The sequence below is a fragment of the Mercurialis annua genome, linkage group LG8 (genome assembly GCF_937616625.2).
Source record: "Mercurialis annua linkage group LG8, ddMerAnnu1.2, whole genome shotgun sequence".
In the NCBI taxonomy this organism is placed as follows: domain Eukaryota; kingdom Viridiplantae; phylum Streptophyta; class Magnoliopsida; order Malpighiales; family Euphorbiaceae; genus Mercurialis; species Mercurialis annua.
In genome coordinates, this window is record NC_065577.1 from 42,855,309 (window position 1) to 42,874,854 (window position 19,546).

Sequence of the window (19,546 nt, forward strand, 5' to 3'; positions counted from 1 at the left end):
ATTCTCGACGCGGAAGATATATATCTTATGCCTTGAATATTAGTGTTCAGAAAAGAAAACTGCTAGGCTAATATATAATTCAATTCATAATTTAAACTAGAGTTAAACTCAAAAAAAATCATAATACTAATATTAAATATTCAATTGAGATTAAGTGAGGTCACGGGTTCGAACCGTATTCATGTATGCAGCCGTTTAAAACTTGGGGTCAGAGCTTTGTCTCCCGTAAGAGACCTATCCGACTCGAGTGGGGATTAATCTGAATGTGAAAGGTTTAAAGGTGCCGTCTCATAATTGGGACCCGTTCAGGACACCTCATGTACCTTGTATCAAAAAAAATACTCAATTGAGAGGTTCAAGCTCTTCCTACTACGCCAAAAACTACAGCCGTTAGTTAGGGCACAACTTTAAAAAAAATAGAAAATTAATGCAAAAGTGCCATGGTTTCATTATGACTCGATATAATTCAGCCTCTGCTATGAGACAATCGACATATATTTACATTGACTGTAATAAATGCTGGTTAAATATTTGAATTGTATTGTCATTAACTATTGACATTGCTAAACAATCTAAAGTAGAAAAAATATTGCACGCAATCATTGTAACATGTCATCGATCCATGCAACAAATCAATAATGCGTAGTCATGTGGAAAAATTAATGATAAAAAATTAAATAATAAGTAAAAGATTTTTTATCGTAAATGCTCATTGACTTGTTGTAAATATGACATAACAAAACTAATGTTGGAGATAAACGCTTCCTAAAGTAATGTGATTGAAATTGGGGGATATTCAGTGTTTTAAAAATTGAAATCGGTGGTCGAATCGTGTAGCTACTAGTTCGCGATTCAACGGCGGAGAAAAAGAGCTGAATAACGTACTTAGCTTGTACAATTATAGTCCAACCGCCAGTTTAATCAGTTCAATTCCACCATTAGTTCAACCGTTGGTTTAGCCTGTTTTATTCGATGCACTCTAGTTTTTATAATTAGTTGGACCGAATAGCTGAGCGGTTACCAATTGAACCGGCTAATCCGATTTTGTTGCCATCGGTTATATCAACTCTATTAAGCTATGAAGTAATAGTTTTGGGATAAAACCCTAGGCATAGTAGAATGGGAGAGTATATAAGAGAGAATAGGGCAAGGGAAGAGACAAAGGATGAGCAGATGGAGAGAATTGTTTGGTTGTAATGATTAAAGGGTAGACATGTGAATTGGTGGGTTCTTCATTTGTCTCTGTACTAACCAGACAATCAAATACCCTCCTAACTCCCCATTCATTTTACTTCTTCCCCTTCATTACATATTCTCGTGACTCTCCCTTCATTTTCAATTATATACATAGTATTTATGTTACTGCTACTTAATTAATTAACATCTCTTCAAATATTATCTATATTTTACTTTTACTCTACGTCAGAAATGCTCGGCAGCAAGGTCTAATCCGTAATATTAGGGTTTTTGTTTATCATACATTACAAATCGTATCTTTTGTGGCGCAATTATAATGGAGATCTAGGAGAAACTAATAACTCAAATATTATCCGTTATATTAGGGTTTCTAATGTATTTTGAATTAAATTTATCAGAATGACATGCTTCGAAATGATAGAATTATTGATTATGAATATGGTACGTGGCACATTGTAGATATTTAATAATACTACGCCGTGTTCACTTAAAAACTCCCCTTCCTATTTATAATACATTAAGTTTTTATCTTGTCCAAAATTAATTCATTCACCTATCCAATTAAATATTATAAAATAAAATAAAAAACAAATTGTAAAAAAAATTATGTTAGATTTTTTAACATTTGATTGGATAAGTTCATAAATTTTTCTTAAATCACAACTATGTAATTTTTTTTCTTATTACTAATATATATGGACGGTTTAAATGTATACATTTATCTATTTTTCACGTTACTTAAAAGCTATATTCATTTTGAAATTAACTATATATATATAGTTTAATAACCCTTTTTTTTCTAATTCAGTTTAATAAGCATTTAGAATCTGATATGACTGTTTTATTCCGGTCCTCCATGTAATTTATATTCCTGATTAAAAACTCAAATAACATTTTAGATATACATGTGTCGTCGATGATCATTACCATTACATAATGAATTGGATCAATTACTATTTGGGATGAATTGATCAAATATTAAAAGAAAAGTTGGTTTTATGCAAAGTATTGGATGCATCCATCATGCACGGTGGATGGATAAAAATAGATTTCAATTCCCAAGGCTAAAACAAAGAAAGAACAATATGATGTGTATGAAATTATGATATTTACTTGAAGGCTTAACCCACCAAAAAGGTTCACATATTTTTGATTTTTTACTCGTTTGGTCCCTTATGAAATGTTTTTGTTCAATAAATTCATGTAATTTTTTTTGTTCAATTAATCCCTTTATAGATGAAAATTGTGAGGATGTGACTCAATCACTATTAATAGTCTCTCTACCCCACAAAAACATGCCAAATTTAATTTATGCATAAATAAAAATATAAAAATTAAATTAGTTAGTTTTAATTAACTTCTTATTATACCCTTCAATTGATTATTTAAATATTTCAAATAGTTTTAATTTTATGTTTTAAAAACACCAATTACTTATTGAGATTACAAATAAATTTTAAAAAGCTAAGTTTGTTATTAATTTTTATATTAGATTAAGTGATTATTAATATTAAAAAATATAGTTGAATTGATGAAGGATAAAGTTGACATCTCAACTTAACGAACAAAATTAAAATGGAAACTTGGGCTATATTTCGGGATGTCCAAAATAGCAATTTGGTCTATTTTTGTAGAATGAAATTGAATAATAATTTTCACGTCAAAAATGACAAAATATCTCTATACTTTTAAATTTATATTTATTATCAAGTGTGTTCTTAAAAATAAATAAATTCAACAAGGCTTATGCATTTTATTTATCCGATATTTTTAAAAGTTTGATAATGTGATATATTTTGTCAATGTATTGACATTTAAATCTGATTTCGGTGCGTTTTACCGCATTTGTAATTTATGCTCCTTTTTTATTTAAAAAGATATTTGGAAATTGAAGATAAATTAAACACAACAATTAAGCATAAGGACAAAAATTTTAAAAATGAGGAGATAAATAAAAGAGCAAATTACTTTAAATTCTCCCACATATATCACAATTCACACTTTGATCCATTTTATTTGAAAATCAAACGATTCAGTCCTTCATTTTTGTTTTCGTCAACGATTTAGTCATTTTATTTATTTTTGTGTTAGTCAACCGAGTCAAAAGATTAAATATTTTTTTTTTTTAAAATGATGTGGTCCCCCACTTTTATTTTTATCTACGATTCCATTCCTTAATTTTGAAATTAATTTATCTCACTACTAGAAATTCCGTATTTGGTAACAATAATTTTACAGCTAATTTCTTTTTGGCTGCTAAAAAGCATACAAAAATAATTTTAGAAGCTGCCATTAGTTAAGTAATTATAGCAGCATTATTACAGCAAATTTATTACAAATTACTTAAGACAACATTTTATTAGCAGCAGCATGCCACAATATTTTTTATTACTATATGTTAATAGTAGCAATTTTAATACTATTAATATAGCAAAAATATTTTCTGCTAATTTTAATATTTTTTGTAGTGTCTTTAAATCGTTTGAGTTGATTAACTAACACCAAAAATAGGCAGAAGAATTAAATTGTTGACAGAATCAAAAGCGAGAGACCAAATTATTTGATTTTCAAATAAGAAGAATCAAAATATGAAATTATGATAAATATGATTAGTTTTATAGTAATTTTTTTTAAATATTTTTTTTTTAAATTATAGGGGCTTAAAATGAGAGATTGAAGAAGGGTAAAATGGCACGTGTGGAGAGAGATGGAGATGGAGAAAGAGAAGACAAAAGGTGACGGCTGGTTTGATGAGAAGAAGAAGAAGAAGTTTTAATAAAAGAGTGCCCCCCGTGAGGACTGTTTGGATGCTTTCCAAATTATCACTTCTTTCGATGGACTCCTCTCTTCCTCTTCCCATATTCACGAGTTCCATCCCTTTTCCCCCCATTTCCCTCCCTCTCTTTTTACTTCTTTTCCCAAAAATACCCTTTTAAAATTTAAATTTCCAAAAAAAAATTAACAGATTTTAGAAATATATAATATCCATCTAATAACCGGTGATTGAAATTATTGCACTGATTAAACTGAGAATCGGCCAGTTTTCCAATCTAACTGATGACACTAGAAACTGGAAATCTAGTCCAATCGAATTGAACCAGTTAAACCAACGATCATACTAGTTAAACCGATAATTGAATCGAAGTTGTTCCTAGAACCATGTCTGAAATCTAATTTTGAATATAGTTTTTTCAACATGTTCAATTGGTTACCGATTCAGTATTTAAAACGTTGATATTAGCAATAGATATATCTATAGTAAGCTTGATAATTCCAAATTGGAAATCGATATATCTATATTAAGCTCATTAATTTCAAGTTCAAAATCTCATCTTATAATTATTACGTAATAAATAAATAAATTTAAATAGGAAAAATGATTTCATCTATCTAGACCATATCGATAAAATATTTTAAAAAACTAAGTTTAAATTTTTGATTCTTCAATTTAGGAAGTTCTGATAATATATCAAAAAAAAAGAATAAAAAAATGTAGGGTCTAATATATATTTGAAGAACTTTTTTTTTTTTGTAAAATTTCCTATAATAAAATAAACATTTTAACAAAAACATACATAAAATTTGACAAATTATTTTTAAACTTTTTTTATGATTTTCTTCAATTGTGATTTAGTTATAAAAATTTAGGTACTAAAAAATATTTTATTTTTTTATTGTTAATTAAATTCTTAATCTTTACGAACCAAATCGTCAAACTTGTCTTTTTTTTATAATTGGTGAGGAAGAGCGCTTGTGGTAAAAATTGAACCCACGAACTAGCAGATTTCTACCCGTACTTATATCATTTGAGTTCGATGGTTAAAATTGTTTTTTAGGGATACTTCTACTACTTTAGTCATAGTAAATATGGATTGAAAAAAATTATCTTATTATGTATTTTATTAGTTAATCCTAAAATATTTATACTTAAAAATAATCTTAATTTTACCTTGAAAATATTATTCAATATAGTTTTTAGAATAACTTAATCTATTATTAAGCAAAAATCATCGCGTACTCTCGACAAGACTTTTGATTAAGAATATGCAATTTTTGCATTATCGGAGGGCGGAAAATATTAAGAAAAATAATAATAGAAATATCAATTATTCATGTTCAATGATTTTATATTTTGCACCTGAAAAATATCGTAATAATGTCATAAGAATATAGAGTCACTAAGTTTTTAAAACAAAATGATGTATGAAATATTCCTAGAAAACAACTAAAGCATTATCCTAAGCAAAACACATGATTTGCCAGTGAATGATTAATATAATATATAACTAAAACAAAATTGAAAAGGACCATTAATAATAAATTTATTCTTGAGAATTAGGATAAAAATGAAAGGGGTCCTATTAGTAATATGCATAACCTTATTTTGTCTTCAAAGAAAAAATTAAAGAAAAAAACAAATAAATAAAGAGCATGATGAGCTAGCCACGGCTTTTGGGTTATGTATAGCTTGGGCAATATTTGGTAAATATTTTCTCTTTACTCAAAAAAAGAAATAAATGCAGGCTGTTGTTGAATAATAAAAATCAAGCCATTAGTCATTAAATTAGAAAGGCAAAATAATTTTGTTTATCCGTAATTATAATCAAACTAGCAGTAATATTTTATAAAAATAATTGTAGCAGTTTAATACATTAATTTTATGAGTTTTGATTAAAAAAAGAAAAATAATTAATTCATTAATATGTTTGGAGTATTTTGTTAAAATAATTTTATTTATCTGTGTTGAATTCTTTTGTCTTCAACTTCTTGTGGTTGTGCTTTATAATAAAATTATCATTTATTCAAAAATATTTTATTTTTTCAATTAATTTTTTATTGTTTAGATATAATTATTAGACCTCGTAAAATTGATGTATTACATTTTCAAAATAAAATTTTAATAATATCTATATTAATGTTTATGGTTATGGATAGATAACATCATTTTGCTAATTCAAAAAATGTTTTTCTTTACTTGAATTTATTTTTCTTTTTTATATTCTAACAAAAGTGAGAAATAATATAAAAAACAGTTAGGCAAAATGAATCTTTATATCCATAAATTTAGTTATTTTATCAATTATATCCCTAAAAATAATTTAAACATTTTGATTTAAATTTTATAAATTAAAATATATATATCAAATCTCAATTTAAATCTATTTTCGGTCACATAATTCTCATTTTTAGGCATAAAAACCCAAATAACTCTTTCTAAATTGAAATAACAGATTAATTGTGTAAAATAATTTTTAAATGAACTAAAAATTATAAAAATAAGTCCTGAAAATATGTACAACTTGAATCTTGAATATAATTATCTCAATTCTCAAAATTAACGTACTAGAATGTTCAAATTATTCATTAAGGATATGTTTGATAAAATGACCAAAATTGTGGATATAAAAGGTAATTTTTCCAACGATTTATCATAATATTTTGATCTACTTATTTTAAGTGATCATGTATGATCCCAAACTAGAATCCAATTAACAAGTTCATATTAAGTGAAAATGACATTTATAGATAGAACTTGTTAAATTTGTAGTACTCTTTTGTCCCAAAAAAATCAATTTTCATATAAAAAAACAATTAATATTATTAAGGCGAAACTACCTTTAAATTAGAGTAAACTCCAGTCCTGGGTGAAACCGAATTTATTTTTTTAAAAATACTGAGATAAATTTATAATGAATTTAGAGTTAGATGAAAGTTAAATGCGGACTGTTAAAAAATCACATGTGAATTAAAAGTTAAACTCAGATTGAATTTTTTTTTCTTTTTAAGTTTTGATTATTATAATTATTTTGTAAATTTTGGAAGGGGGATCGAGATAAGTACAAGAAACTCTATAGTACTATAAATTTTGGTGAGTTAAAAAACTAAGTGAGTCATGTGAGAATTGAATAAGAAGACAGGAAGAGAATAATATAGATTTAAGAGCTCATATATCCTCTCTTTTAAACACCATTTCAGAGGCTTTTTTGCAGAGAGTTTTAGTATTATATATAGAATAGATCGAGAGAAATCTGAAATTCATAGCATAGCAATGGTTTCAAGAGAGAATTACAACAAAAGAGCAGCTCTGCATGAGAAGCTGCAGCTTCTTCGTTCCATTACTAACTCTCATGCTGTAATAATTCTCTGCTACCCTTTTGCATTTCATTGGCTAATTACATTCATTTCATTCATCAATATTATTCAAATAATATATTATTCATATGTAATACTTTTTTTATTTATTTTTTTCAATACTAAGATTGATCTTCTCTATTTTTTATTTTCTTGCATGTATTGTTCATCCCTAAATTCCATAGAATTAAAGATTTTTTTGCTTATTTTTGTGGTTAATTTATCAATATTTAGATGATTATCTGCATGTAACAGATAAACAACACATCAATCATAGTGGATGCAACAAAATACATTGAAGACCTAAAACAAAAGGTAGAGAGATTGAATCAAGATATGGGAGATTCACAATCTTCAACAAATCATCTATTGCCTTTGGTAAAAAAAATTATATAATAATCAAATTTATTTAATCTTGATTAATGGATCTTTGTATAAATATTTTTTGTTAATTAAATCTTTGTTTTCTTTTATCAGGTTACAGTAGAAACCCTAGAAAAGGGTTATCTGATAAATGTAGTTTTAGATAGAAGTTGCCCTGGATTGCTCGTCTCCATTTTAGAAGCTTTTGAAGAACTGGGTCTTATTGTTCAAGAAGCTAGGGTTTCTTGTACGGACAGTTTTCGATTACAAGCTGTTGGTGGAGAGGTAAGTAGATTTTTTTAAAAATTTATAATATCTTTAACAGTAATTCAGTTAGTTATTGGTAGAACTTGAGTGATTTGATTTGAAAATAAAAAATTATTTAAATATTTTTTTAACATTCATCTAAAATATGGTTGTGAGGGTGAGTCTATTGGAGTCAGTAATGTCTTGTTGCTAGCTTCTGTATTCTTATAGGTTTGCTTGCTTGTGAATTTTCAACTATGGACATGTACTGCCATTGTTGTACCATGTATGGCCACCTTCTGAAAGTGGGGTCTAATTATTTCTTATCTTTTTTTCTATTTGTTTGAAATAATTTTAATCGAGTTAAATATTTTTACGGTTATCTAATTATATTAGTTTTATAGGTACGCTTATTAATATTCAGTTTGTTTTATTTTTGTAATTTAACATTCATTATTCAAATACAGGATTATACCAAATTTTGCTTATGTAGCCGACGGATTGTTTTTTAATTGCCCGACAGGCTTTAAAATAGGAAAAATTTGATACGAATTGATCGAACAATCTTCCGTTATTTGAAAAATGAACGTTAGGTTATAGAATATAACAGATTGAATATCAATAACCGTTACTATATAGTTGGATTTAACCGTAAAAATAGTTAATCCTATTTATAATTATTAAAAAGGAATAATCTGATTATTGACAGCCATCCAATTAACTACATATATTTTTGAATTTCTTCTGTTAGTTTATATATATTTATTATTGAAAAAATTAATTTGCAGGAAGAAAAAGTAAGAATTGATGCTCAGGTGGTGAAACAAGCAGTGTTGCAGGCTATTAAGAACTGGAGTGAAAATACTGAACAAGAGTGATCAAATTCTTGTTTTAAATATATTTTTGTCACTTTAGTTTCAATTTCTCAATCTTGTTTTTCATAATTAAGCAAAGCTAAGGCTGCCAGCCAATGTGGTTAATTAATTAATGTTGTTAATCAATGAATCAAATGTTCCCAATTCAAGCTGTAATTCGGACCTGAAGAGAAATGGAAACAGGAATAGGAATAAGATCACAAGAGAATATACAGAAATGATTCATAATATATATTTTAATTGAGAGAATAAGAATATGCAGAAATGATTGACATTATATAGTTTTTAATTAAATAGGAGTGAGAATATGAATTAAAAGAACGAGAATAAATTTAATTTTAATCATGGAGAATGGAAATACTTGATTTCCAATGATGAAGGGATGTCATACATAATTTCATATAATTTATTTTTTCAAATCAATAAAAATCATTGCCATCTTTTAATTTCATTCCTCCTAGAATTTAGAAAACTAAATAATCTCTAAATATTTATTTATGATTATAGAGAAATAAGTAGATTCAGTCCAACACGTCATCCATAGACTTAGCCAATCACATTATAACACGTCATCAATAAACTATCGCCTTATTTTATTTGGTGATCATAGTTTAATTTATTTTATTTTAATTATTAAATTTTTATTTTATTTTAACAAGAAATTTTCAGACCAAATATGCATACATGGCAGTCAGGTTGTGCTTAATTTTATCATATGACCATGGAATTTTGCCACTTTTTGCTGGTTTTTGTTGATTTATGCATACATGACAAGTTTTGATGCAAAGATCATCAAAAATTGATTGTCATGTATGCATTTTAAAGTATAAACCGATAGATACGTATGCATTTTTAGTTAAAAAAATTCTAGTTGAAATAAAATTAACATTTCGCGACTTTAATAAAACTAATTAAAGTTTGGTCACTAATTAAATGAAATAAGTCTTGTTTAGTCCCTCCAAAAGTCAATAATCCATATTTTACTACATCATTAAAATGATATCAAGATTGTAGTTTAGTTAATATATATTAAATGTATATGTGTGTGATGAAATATTGTTGGTTTTGTCTATAAATGAGGTCGAAGATATAATCCTTAGAAAAAATAATTAATTTAAAGAAGTAAGATTTTAACAGGAAAAGCATGAACTTAATTTGTTTTGTTGCAATGAAATTCCCAAAACAGTCACAAGTTTATTAGGAGAGGATGATACTATTTGTGTGAAATGAATTAGTAGTAAATAGAAGAATGCTAGGCTTACCAAAAATTGTTGGATTTTATTGTTTTGAATTTGATGCATGTGAAGTTCAATAAGAATAAAAAAGATTCCATTTTTTTTATATCTTCATCAGCTGGCAGCTCATCAGTTTTCTGTCAATTGCATAGGATAACATTTTCTTATTCCTTCTATATTTCACTTAGGTTTTGATTGCAATTGATAATACCACATGAAAGTAAAAGGATTAATCCGGTCTTTTAATTTGTGAAACAGGGCTAAAAAAATCCATTTGGACATTTTGATCAATTAGGACAATGCTCGCTATTTTTTGTTCAATTAAGAACACAATTTAATAATATAAAACAATTACAGGGACCAAGATGGTCAATTTTGTTATTGACTTAAGAATAAAAAATATTATTCTTAATTAACCCAACAATTGAAAGTACTACTTTTAATTGATTAAAATAGTTGAGAGCGAGATATTTAACCTTGAGTCACAACTTCAAAAATTAAATTGACCTTTTACTCGAAGTAAATATACTCTTAACAAAGATTAATTACTATTACTTTTTTTTAGTTTGTGTAATTATATTCTCTTTTCAAATATAATTACACAAAATATAAAAAAAGATTTAATCACTCGAAACCCCCTCACCTTTAACCCCATTTGCACGCACCTTGCGTAGGAATTTTTTCAATTTTACTCTAGTTTAGGTTTTTATGTTTCAATTTTACTCCAAAACATTAAATTGACCTCTTTTTACTTAAAAAAAGTTTATAATAATCCTTCATTTTTTATATTATTAATAACATTAGGGTCTAATTGAAATATAAACTAAAAATGAAAGATTATTTTAAACTTTTTTTAAGTGAAAAGAGATCAATTTAATGTTTTGGGCACAATTGAAACACAAAAAGACAAACTGGGGTAAAATTGTCAGAGTGCAATTGCAAAAGAGACTAAAGGTGGGGTTTTTTTGAGTGATTAGACCTAAAAAAATTAAGCATAAGGTAATTAAATAAATTATTTTTTTGGAAATTGACATGTCATTGTGTGTAAATTTTGAAGTTTTAGATATCATTTATTTTTATCAAAAGGGTATTCTATTTTTATCAGTTAAACCTTTTATTTTATTTTTATATTTGTTGCATAAATATAATAGACATAAAATATAAAATTGTTGGACAAAATAGACATAATTGTATTCATGATATATATCTATTAATTTTATCATGATTGTGAATATATTAATTACTTTTGTCTCAACATATTATACAAATCAAGCAATATAATTCTCATTCCTTTTTCTACTTTTAGCATCCATCAAAAAAGACCTTGTAATATGCACAGCCAAATGTGGATTCTTTGATACAAACCCTTCATATTTAGCTGAATAAACAATGTCCTCCAAATTCTTGACAATAAAATTCAATGCACTCTCCTTTAATATATTGTTAGAACAAATGTCTGAAATCTCAAGAACATCAAGAGCATTCGATATATCGAGCGATCGAAGCATGTATCGTTCGCAGAATTTTAACAGGAACGGAATTTCGTATTTGTCAGCTGCTAATGTCAATGAGTAGACATTTTTTTTCAATTTTTCAATTGGTATGGTTCCACTATAAAGAAATTCAAGAAGAGTTTCAAGTTCTTCATGGTTTAGGTCAGAAAGTGTTATAGTGTCATTTGCTGGGGCTTTGCATGAATCTGAATCCAACATGTTCTTGAATATTTCTGATCTTGATGCCTACTCAAACGGATATATAAAATAATATGGTCAGTAATAAATTATGTGTGTTGTACCAATTAATTGGATTTAATTTGATCCGATTCGATTTAATTCGACTCGAATTGATCATGCATATGAGATAAATAAATAAAAGAAGAACAAATTAAGTGATATTTTTTTTAGTTTGATTTAATCATTATTGAATTTTATTGCCATATTAACAATAAATGATAGTAGCATATGCAAATTATATCAAAATGAAACACTGTTTAAGAAAATTAAAATATATTTTTAATTTTTAAGTAGCCGGTGATCCAAAAATAGCTAAAGCACCCATTTTATATACTTCCTAGAAATTTAAAATATCAATTTAAAAGAAATAAAAAGTTCATGCACTAAAATTGAAGATTAAGAAAAAAAAATCAGATACCAGAGATATATTTTTTCTTTGTAAAATGACCATTTAGGATATATTCTCTAAGATAAACATTAAGTTATTGTCATTAAATGGTCAGTTAGCGTAATGTTTTAACTGTCATTATATGTTTGTCAATGGAAAATTATGTAGTAATGTTCATGACAAGTTGTAATTGACAGTAGAAAATAATTCCTAACTATCAATTTCACTTATAATCATAAAAAAACATCTCACTTTTTGATTTTTCTTGTTTATATCTCAAACTTTTAAAATTGTCAATTTTACATTATTTTCCAATTGTCAGTTTTAATTGTACTCATTTTTAAAACCGAAGTTTCACTTTGAAAAAGATTTGAATATGTCCTTCATAGTTTGTACGTATTCTAAATAACCGTTAATTTTTAAAAAAAATAGTATAAGTTGAGAACATGTGTCAAATATATTGGACATACTTGAATATTTTTCAAGTGAAAAAAACTTCAATTTAAAAATAGTACAATTATTCATAAAAAAATGGTACAATTGAAACTGAAAATTGAAAAATAGGGTAGAATTGACAATTTTAAAAGTTTGAGATATAAGTGAAAAAGTGAAAAAGTTGAGATATTTTTAGATGATTAAGCCATATATATATGATCCATGAAATAATGCCTCAAAAAATATATCAAATGACAGAGGAGTTTACCAGTAAGGCTGTATGAGCAGAAATAGAAGGTCCACCATTGCCAGGAATGAGTTGAATATCAGTAAACATTTCTTGTCTAAATAATGCAATAAAGCCACTCAGAAAATTAATTTTCTCATTTAATTCATCTTCTCTTTCCTTCATACTATTCATCCAATTTGGAACACTTGCCAATGGCTGAGGCTGATGACCAATCAAGAAAATGATATTTAAAAAAAAGAACTTCAATACATAATAATGAAAGATTTGTGAATTATTTTTAAATTTACGACAGAATTGCGACAAAAACGATGCCGTAAAATCTTATGACAACCGTTTCCGTCATAAATTTGACGGTCACAAATTGACAATGTGTTTATCAATTATATACAAAAAATAGAGTAGAAGAAGCAATGAAAATAGAGCTTGCCTTACACAAATTTGCGAAAGAATCACTCGATTTCTCGTCGCTAATTCCTTTATCGCTGTCGTATTTGTTCATCAATGTGATAATAGTTTTAGCTCCTTCATAGCATGATCCACATATTGTATTTCTTGGTGGTCTAAGTATAGCAGGCATTGAAGTGCAAATACAGCAGTCCATTTTTGCCCTTTTTTCTATAGTTTTCTTGAATACATAAAAGAAAGACTAAGGTGAAGAAAATGAGAATGAGATTGGTTCTTTTATTGAGTTGAATTTCAAATACTTGCCAACTCTGGATATCAAATTTTCGCGGTTACTGAACTTTTACTTTATTTTATTTTGATCATTAAACTTTTAATAGTTTCAATTTAGACCCTGAACTTCAATATTGTAAGAAACATGAAGTTTTTTATTGATTTCATGTCAAATTAAGTGTATGTAGCAACCGGATCTTACCAAATCATATTTCTTATTATATCAATAACTTGCATCAAATTTTTGTAATTACTAGACTTTTATTTTATTTTATCTTGATGTAAGAAAAAAATGTGTTGCTCTATGACGTGGCAAAATTCGATCGCCATATAAACTCAATTTGACATGAAATCACCCAAGAATTTTCTCATTTCTTATAATTTTAAAGTTCAACACTTAAACTGAAACTAATTGAAATTGTGTGACCAAAATGAAATAAAAAAAAGTTTAGTGACCACAAAAACTTAATATCCTGCCAACTTTCCTTAATACGATAAACAATGAAGGGTCTGTTAGACTTTGTATTAATAAATTCATCTTCTTGATAATTAATTTGATGAAGGGGACAACTACTATATGATTGTTTTAGATGGATTAATTCTACGTATTTTAACTTAATAAAATGAACTGTCCATAGCATCCATTAATGAAAATTTTACAACCCTTTGGTCTCATTTAGAATTCAAATAAATGACACACATTACCCTTTACCAAACATTTCATTATTCCCACTTCTATGAGTGTTTTAATCAAAATTCATTTTTGAGCCTTTTAGTATGTAGTAGGGCAATTTTATGATTAACAAATTCTTGCAATAAATGAGGGTTTGGATGAAAAGAAAAGCTAATGTAAGGGCAAAAGGGTCAAATGGGTGAATAAAACTAGAGATATGGAAGGTGAAGGTTGTTGTTTATATAATCTAAGAAAGAATATGAAGTTGTTGAGTATGCCTTTTGAGTGAGTTTTTCTTAATTAAAAAATAATTTTGGTTAGGGAAAAGAATTAGGTAGTTAGGAAAAAGAAAATGACTTTCCAACCTTACAACAGCTTATACATACTGGCCAACCATGATTTATCAACCATCCATCAACTCTTTTTATATTCTAAGGCCAGCTTGGCTTGTCAAAGCTACCCAACCTAGGGTGAATTCGGTTTGAACCGAATCGAATTTTTCATTGTTTCTAAAACCAACCGAACCAAATTATAAGAATGTAAAAAAATTCAAATCGAAGCAAACCAAACTGGTCGGTTTGGTTGATTTTTTCACTTCAGTTTGGTTTGTACCAAAACCTAAACTGAATCTTTTTAAAACCGAACCGAATTAAATTTCAGTTCCAAATTTTTTTATAATGTCAAACTGAACCAAACTGAATTTATATATCAGTTTGGTTTGATTATTGGGTTTGGTTCGATTTATGCACACCTTCCTTAATGATTGTATACATGAATTGCATGTTAATCAACACAGATAAACAAATACTAACTTTTATTCAATACTCAATTAGCAGTTGATAATCTGTCTTATGATAGAGATAGTTAGATGTTCAAATTTCATTTTCCTAACATGAACTACAAACAAACAAAGATAATGATTATGATAGAGAGACTCCGAGTGCAGTTGCGGACGGCGACTCTTTGCCGGCAGGCACTCAAGAAATATGATCGAGTAAAAAATTCCACGGTTATTGAACTATATGCCAGAATGATTACCATCATTTTATTTGTTATATTTTGATAACTGAACTTTCATTTTCACACGAATGGGAGGTGACTATAGCAATTCATGTAAAAAAATTGCTTGTGGCAACAACAATTTGTGCTGTTATCCAACATGTCTTGCCACAATCAATTTTGGACCTAAATTACTACAGTAATCTCATATTGATGTACAAATAAAAGTAAAGTTATCAAAATATAACAAATTAAACAATGGTAACCTTTATGTAAAAAGCTTTACCGCATAAAACTTTAACCTGAAATATGACTATCATCTTTATGTTAGACTGCTTCTCAACCAATACAGAAAAAGATAAATAGAGTTCTCATATAAACAGAGAGACTACTAATGCTAATGCTGCTGATCCATCAGATATAGTTCTCATTTGGACAGAATAATTAGCAATGATATAACTAGAAATCTTTCATTGCTTCCCATTCTGATGATGTACAGCAGCAAATTCCTAGGCCTCGAGTGCTATGGCTAGCGCAATAGCAAAAAAAACAAATAATCAATTTGATGTACTTTAAGGTTAATTGCAAATATATTCATGACAATTGCAATTCTATCACGTCTTTTTAAAGTTGTCAATTAAATTCTCCAACTAATTCTTTTTACAATTCTACAACCATTTCAAAATGCAGTGATTTTCAGCTGACGTGGGTATCGTTGGACACAACAGAAGGACATGCCTTCTATTTCTGGTAGCCACATCATCCGAAAATTGCCGGATTTTTTTTAGAAAGAAAATCAGTGATATAATTGCAAGAAAGAAAAAGTAGCATGCGATAGAATTGCAATTTCATGTAAAAGTCATGAATTTATTTGCAGTTAACCCTAATACTTTAGGATAGATAAAACAACAACAATGTGACCATGTTAGCTGTTTATCATTAGTACTGTTTCCTACTCCAAAGAAAGCTTAATGTGTACAAATATTGAATAAAATTAGATTCTTATGAAGAGCAAGGTAGAACATTAACATACCAGTGGGATTACTTTGGCATTCCTCATAAATTTCTACTATATATATTTGTAGGTCATAATATGCCTCATCCGCACCAGACACAGCCAGACAACTTATAGAGGAATAGAAAATTCTTGCATTCTCCAAATATATAACAAATGTAGAACTTTCTTATTGCACCCCTTGTCATTGTAGCAGACTATATAAGCGTCCGATCATTCAGCAGAGATGTGGTGCATTTACCATTGCCAGTCCACAGATCCTTTTCATGCAACTAAAGTTGCTTCATCAGTTTCAGGTACTATTATATCAAGCCTCATCATAGGCTTGTACTTTTCAGGGATCTCTACCCCTGCTTGCATACACATTTCAACCACAGCAGGAGCCTTTCCATAAAACTTTTTCAGGATACCCTTCAAGGGAGGGCCTTTTGGGTCTCTAACATGCCATGCATAATTAAGTGGAAAAACTTCCTCAACGGTAGCATCCTGCCAACCGTGTTTTCCGTCCCTCCACTGGTGCTTGAATTCCCCGCAGAGCTTCGCATTGTGACCCCAAGGTCCTACGTGAACCTCTGAGCAATACCCACATGCCTTCACAGTGTATTTCCTCATTAACTTCCTGACACCCCATCTAACACGTTCATATGCATCAATGGTCTCTTGTGCAATCCTCGGTATATCTTCTAATGGAGGAGGTGGAAATCGGTCACAAGCCCTATATGTATCGAAGTCAATAGAAATAGTTGGGTTTCCAATACGCCATGGTGTCGGCTCTTCAACAAATCCACCTCTGTCTATCACTTTTTTTCCAATCATTCTGACTGGCTTCATTCTTCGGCGAGAAGGGTACTCAGGTATATCCACGCCAGCTTGGATACAGAGTTCAACAACAGCTGGAATTCTGTCATAGTTGAACCGAGTTTCATGCTTGATGCGATGGCCAAAAGGGTCATATAGGTGATAAGACTCAACTGGGACAAGAACATCATTAGTCGAAGCCTTGATCCATGAGTGCAAGCCACGTCGCTTTGCACTAGTTGGACCAACACAGTTCGGGATGGCATGACCGGCATGAGCCACATGAACTTCTGAGCATTCACTGCACACAAAGTAAAGCACATTAATCTACTTTGCACATACAAAGCCTGCAAAGCAATTTTCTTGAATTAATTTTTAGATAATCAAGCTATCAGAGATATAACTTGCCTGCAGCAATATACAGGAATAACATGTAAGAGTTGAGTAACTCCCTTTATCAAAATTTTCCAAGCATCCAGTATCCCATATGCTACAGGAACAAGATCAGGGACAAGTATCCCATTTTTTGGAGGTTCAAGAGGTTTCTCAATACCCTTTTCTGCAAGTTTTTTTTCCGTCCTTGCAGCCCTCTGGATCAACTTTAAAGGAATGGGATAAGGCTTCTTTTTCTTCTTTGGTAGTATGGGTGGAAGATCTACATTCTGTGGAAGAGCTTCTTGTTTATTGAGATTTCGATATTGTCTGGATCTTTGACCAGCACACTTGATCGTGCTGGAAATTTGAGGTACACCTTTCTGATGCTGCTGCAGCCCAAACTGCATTTAGAATGAAGCATAAGTGTCAGCTAAATAATGGCTCGTAAAACCAAAAAACTCAAACCGAAAGTCATCTGAAAAAAATTTAATACAAGTAAACTTCAAAAAAATGCTTGATAGCTGTCAAGAATGTTTTGGCAAATAACCAGTTCTACAATCAACACAGTGTCACAAGAAGCATAACTCGTGTGTGTATGCTAGTGAATTCTTCACAAAAGAAAATGCTTATTAAAAAAGGTTTACAAGACCTTCAGTCGAAGCGTTTCTGAACTTAGAGTTGACCACTTAGGCATTTTGAACTCCATGATTCCTAAGTAAAGACCTGCAATTTGTAAACCAAGGTAATGCATGTTAACTAAGAGATTATATTGTGTCTTGTGGCACAGGCATACAAGTGTAGATATAAGATAAAATTTAAGAATAAGTTACCCTTTGGAGATGGATTCCATGTAGTAGGAGATACTGATGGCAGCTGCTGGAGCATTTATACTCAAATGAAATAATATGTGTATTTGTTTTTTCCTTGCAAGAGGAATAAGACACTGCAATTGCATCACCAAAAATCACTTAAAGTTAAATTATTTAATTGATAATGATCCTTATAATAACAATCACTAAAAAGAAAAACCTTTACTTTCTTTTTCCAACTGAAATAACTGGCAATATTCCTATTTCCCTCCATTTTTCAGAGACCATTTAAGAAAAAGTTTTATGATTAAAAAAAAGGCTTAATTGCTTAAAAATCACAAACTTTAGCATGTTTTGCACTTTTAACATGAACTTTCAATTTTGGAAATTTAATACATGAACTGGCAATTTTTTTTTTACAATTTTAGACATCAAGCAATTTTCCGTCAAAAAAAATATTAATCATGACACCGGAATAACCATTGTTCCGACATCTAAATCAGCAATTTTTGAACGGAAAATTGCTCGGTGTCTAAAATTGCAAAAAATCAAAAGTTGATGTCTAAATTGGCAAAATTAAAATTTCGTGTTAAATTTGCAAAACATGCTAAAATTCACGATTTTTTTTTTGCTGTTAAGCCTTAAAAAATAATCCAGATAAGTGCATAACTAAAATTCTAATAATTTTCATAACATTCATTGAGTCATTTCTACAAACACATTGTGAGCATTTAATGAAGTCATGCTATTTCTTTATAACAAACATGTAATATGCAGCTTATAACAGTCTCAACCTTAAGACTGAAAACAAAACCACTATAACCCAAATAAAATTGAAGGTAGCTTATCAAATCCCAATAAAGTAGCAAACTTTAACTTCAAATAAGCAAAACACATAAATTAAGGGAATTTTTTTTACATACCCAGATGAAATTTAGAGCCTATGTGTTTGTTTCCTATCAAGATTTCATCAAAAGCTTGAATCTTTACTGGTGTTTTTAATTTTGAAAAATAAAAAGAAATAGAAGAGGAGATATTTTCTTCAGAAAATAAATAACGAACTAAACTAGCACCATGACGTTTTGGTCTAAAATGTGATATTTAAAATATGATATGTATCAATATCATATGTTAGCGTTGGTAAAAAAAACCTCTTTTTTCTCTCTAAAAAAACCCTAGCCGCCAAGAGTTTTCTTCTTATTTCTTCTCCGGCTGCCGTCAATGGTTTGATTTTTGTTGTTGACGGTAGCCATCCCTTTATTTATGTTATTTTAATTTGATAGAATATAATAAATAGCGACTCTTTTTCATTTTTTTGATGGATTAAAACCTATCAACGAAGCGCAAT

At 28.8% G+C, this 19,546-nt stretch overlaps 3 protein-coding genes across 6 annotated transcripts; 1 reads left to right on the plus strand and 2 right to left on the minus strand.

Moving 5' to 3' along the window:
* Positions 1-7,072: 7,072 nt before the first annotated feature.
* LOC126659878 (uncharacterized) lies at positions 7,073-8,957 on the plus strand. Its single transcript, XM_050353197.2, has 4 exons — positions 7,073-7,330; positions 7,585-7,707; positions 7,807-7,977; positions 8,727-8,957. The coding sequence occupies exons 1-4, from the start codon at positions 7,247-7,249 to the stop codon at positions 8,814-8,816; spliced, it is 468 nt and encodes a 155-aa protein (XP_050209154.1). The 5' UTR covers positions 7,073-7,246; the 3' UTR covers positions 8,817-8,957.
* Positions 8,958-11,229: 2,272 nt separating this feature from the next.
* On the minus strand, positions 11,230-16,324 carry LOC126660775 (BTB/POZ domain-containing protein At3g56230). The gene is made up of 4 exons (XM_050354440.2): positions 16,235-16,324; positions 13,243-13,479; positions 12,873-13,055; positions 11,230-11,787 (listed from the first exon to the last, which is right to left on the minus strand). Exons 1-4 carry the CDS (start codon positions 16,259-16,261, stop codon positions 11,317-11,319), a joined length of 918 nt encoding a protein of 305 aa, XP_050210397.1. The 5' UTR covers positions 16,262-16,324; the 3' UTR covers positions 11,230-11,316.
* LOC126660774 (APO protein 1, chloroplastic) lies at positions 14,979-19,272 on the minus strand. 4 transcript variants are annotated; one of them, XR_008789694.1, is made up of 6 exons: positions 19,122-19,272; positions 18,220-18,332; positions 18,039-18,112; positions 17,423-17,790; positions 16,235-17,315; positions 14,979-15,503 (listed from the first exon to the last, which is right to left on the minus strand). XR_008789694.1 is itself a non-coding variant. In XM_050354438.1 (5 exons), the coding sequence occupies exons 2-5, from the start codon at positions 18,272-18,274 to the stop codon at positions 16,481-16,483; spliced, it is 1,332 nt and encodes a 443-aa protein (XP_050210395.1). In that variant the 5' UTR covers positions 18,275-18,332; positions 19,122-19,272; the 3' UTR covers positions 16,176-16,480. The 4 variants fall into 4 exon arrangements, 1 of the variants encoding a protein (XP_050210395.1); XR_007635441.2 differs by lacking the exon at positions 14,979-15,503 and adding an exon at positions 15,512-15,724; XR_007635440.2 differs by lacking the exon at positions 14,979-15,503 and adding an exon at positions 15,512-15,730.
* Between the last annotated feature and the right edge of the window lie 274 nt (positions 19,273-19,546).

Coding starts and splice junctions, on each gene's coding strand:
- LOC126660774 (XM_050354438.1), bottom strand. CDS start 18,274: ATGCTCCAGCAGCTGCCATCAGTATCTCCTACTACATGGAATCCATCT. Junction 17,791..18,038: donor CAGAAACGCTTCGACTGAAG/GTCTTGTAAACC, acceptor TTCTAAATGCAG/TTTGGGCTGCAGCAGCATCA. Junction 17,316..17,422: donor ATTCCTGTATATTGCTGCAG/GCAAGTTATATC, acceptor CTTTGTGTGCAG/TGAATGCTCAGAAGTTCATG.
- LOC126659878 (XM_050353197.2), top strand. CDS start 7,247: ATGGTTTCAAGAGAGAATTACAACAAAAGAGCAGCTCTGCATGAGAAG. Junction 7,331..7,584: donor CCATTACTAACTCTCATGCT/GTAATAATTCTC, acceptor TGCATGTAACAG/ATAAACAACACATCAATCAT. Junction 7,978..8,726: donor TACAAGCTGTTGGTGGAGAG/GTAAGTAGATTT, acceptor ATTAATTTGCAG/GAAGAAAAAGTAAGAATTGA.
- LOC126660775 (XM_050354440.2), bottom strand. CDS start 16,261: ATGAGGAATGCCAAAGTAATCCCACTG. Junction 13,480..16,234: donor ATGCCAAAGTAATCCCACTG/GTATGTTAATGT, acceptor TATGTATTCAAG/AAAACTATAGAAAAAAGGGC. Junction 11,788..12,872: donor CTGCTCATACAGCCTTACTG/GTAAACTCCTCT, acceptor CCGTTTGAGTAG/GCATCAAGATCAGAAATATT.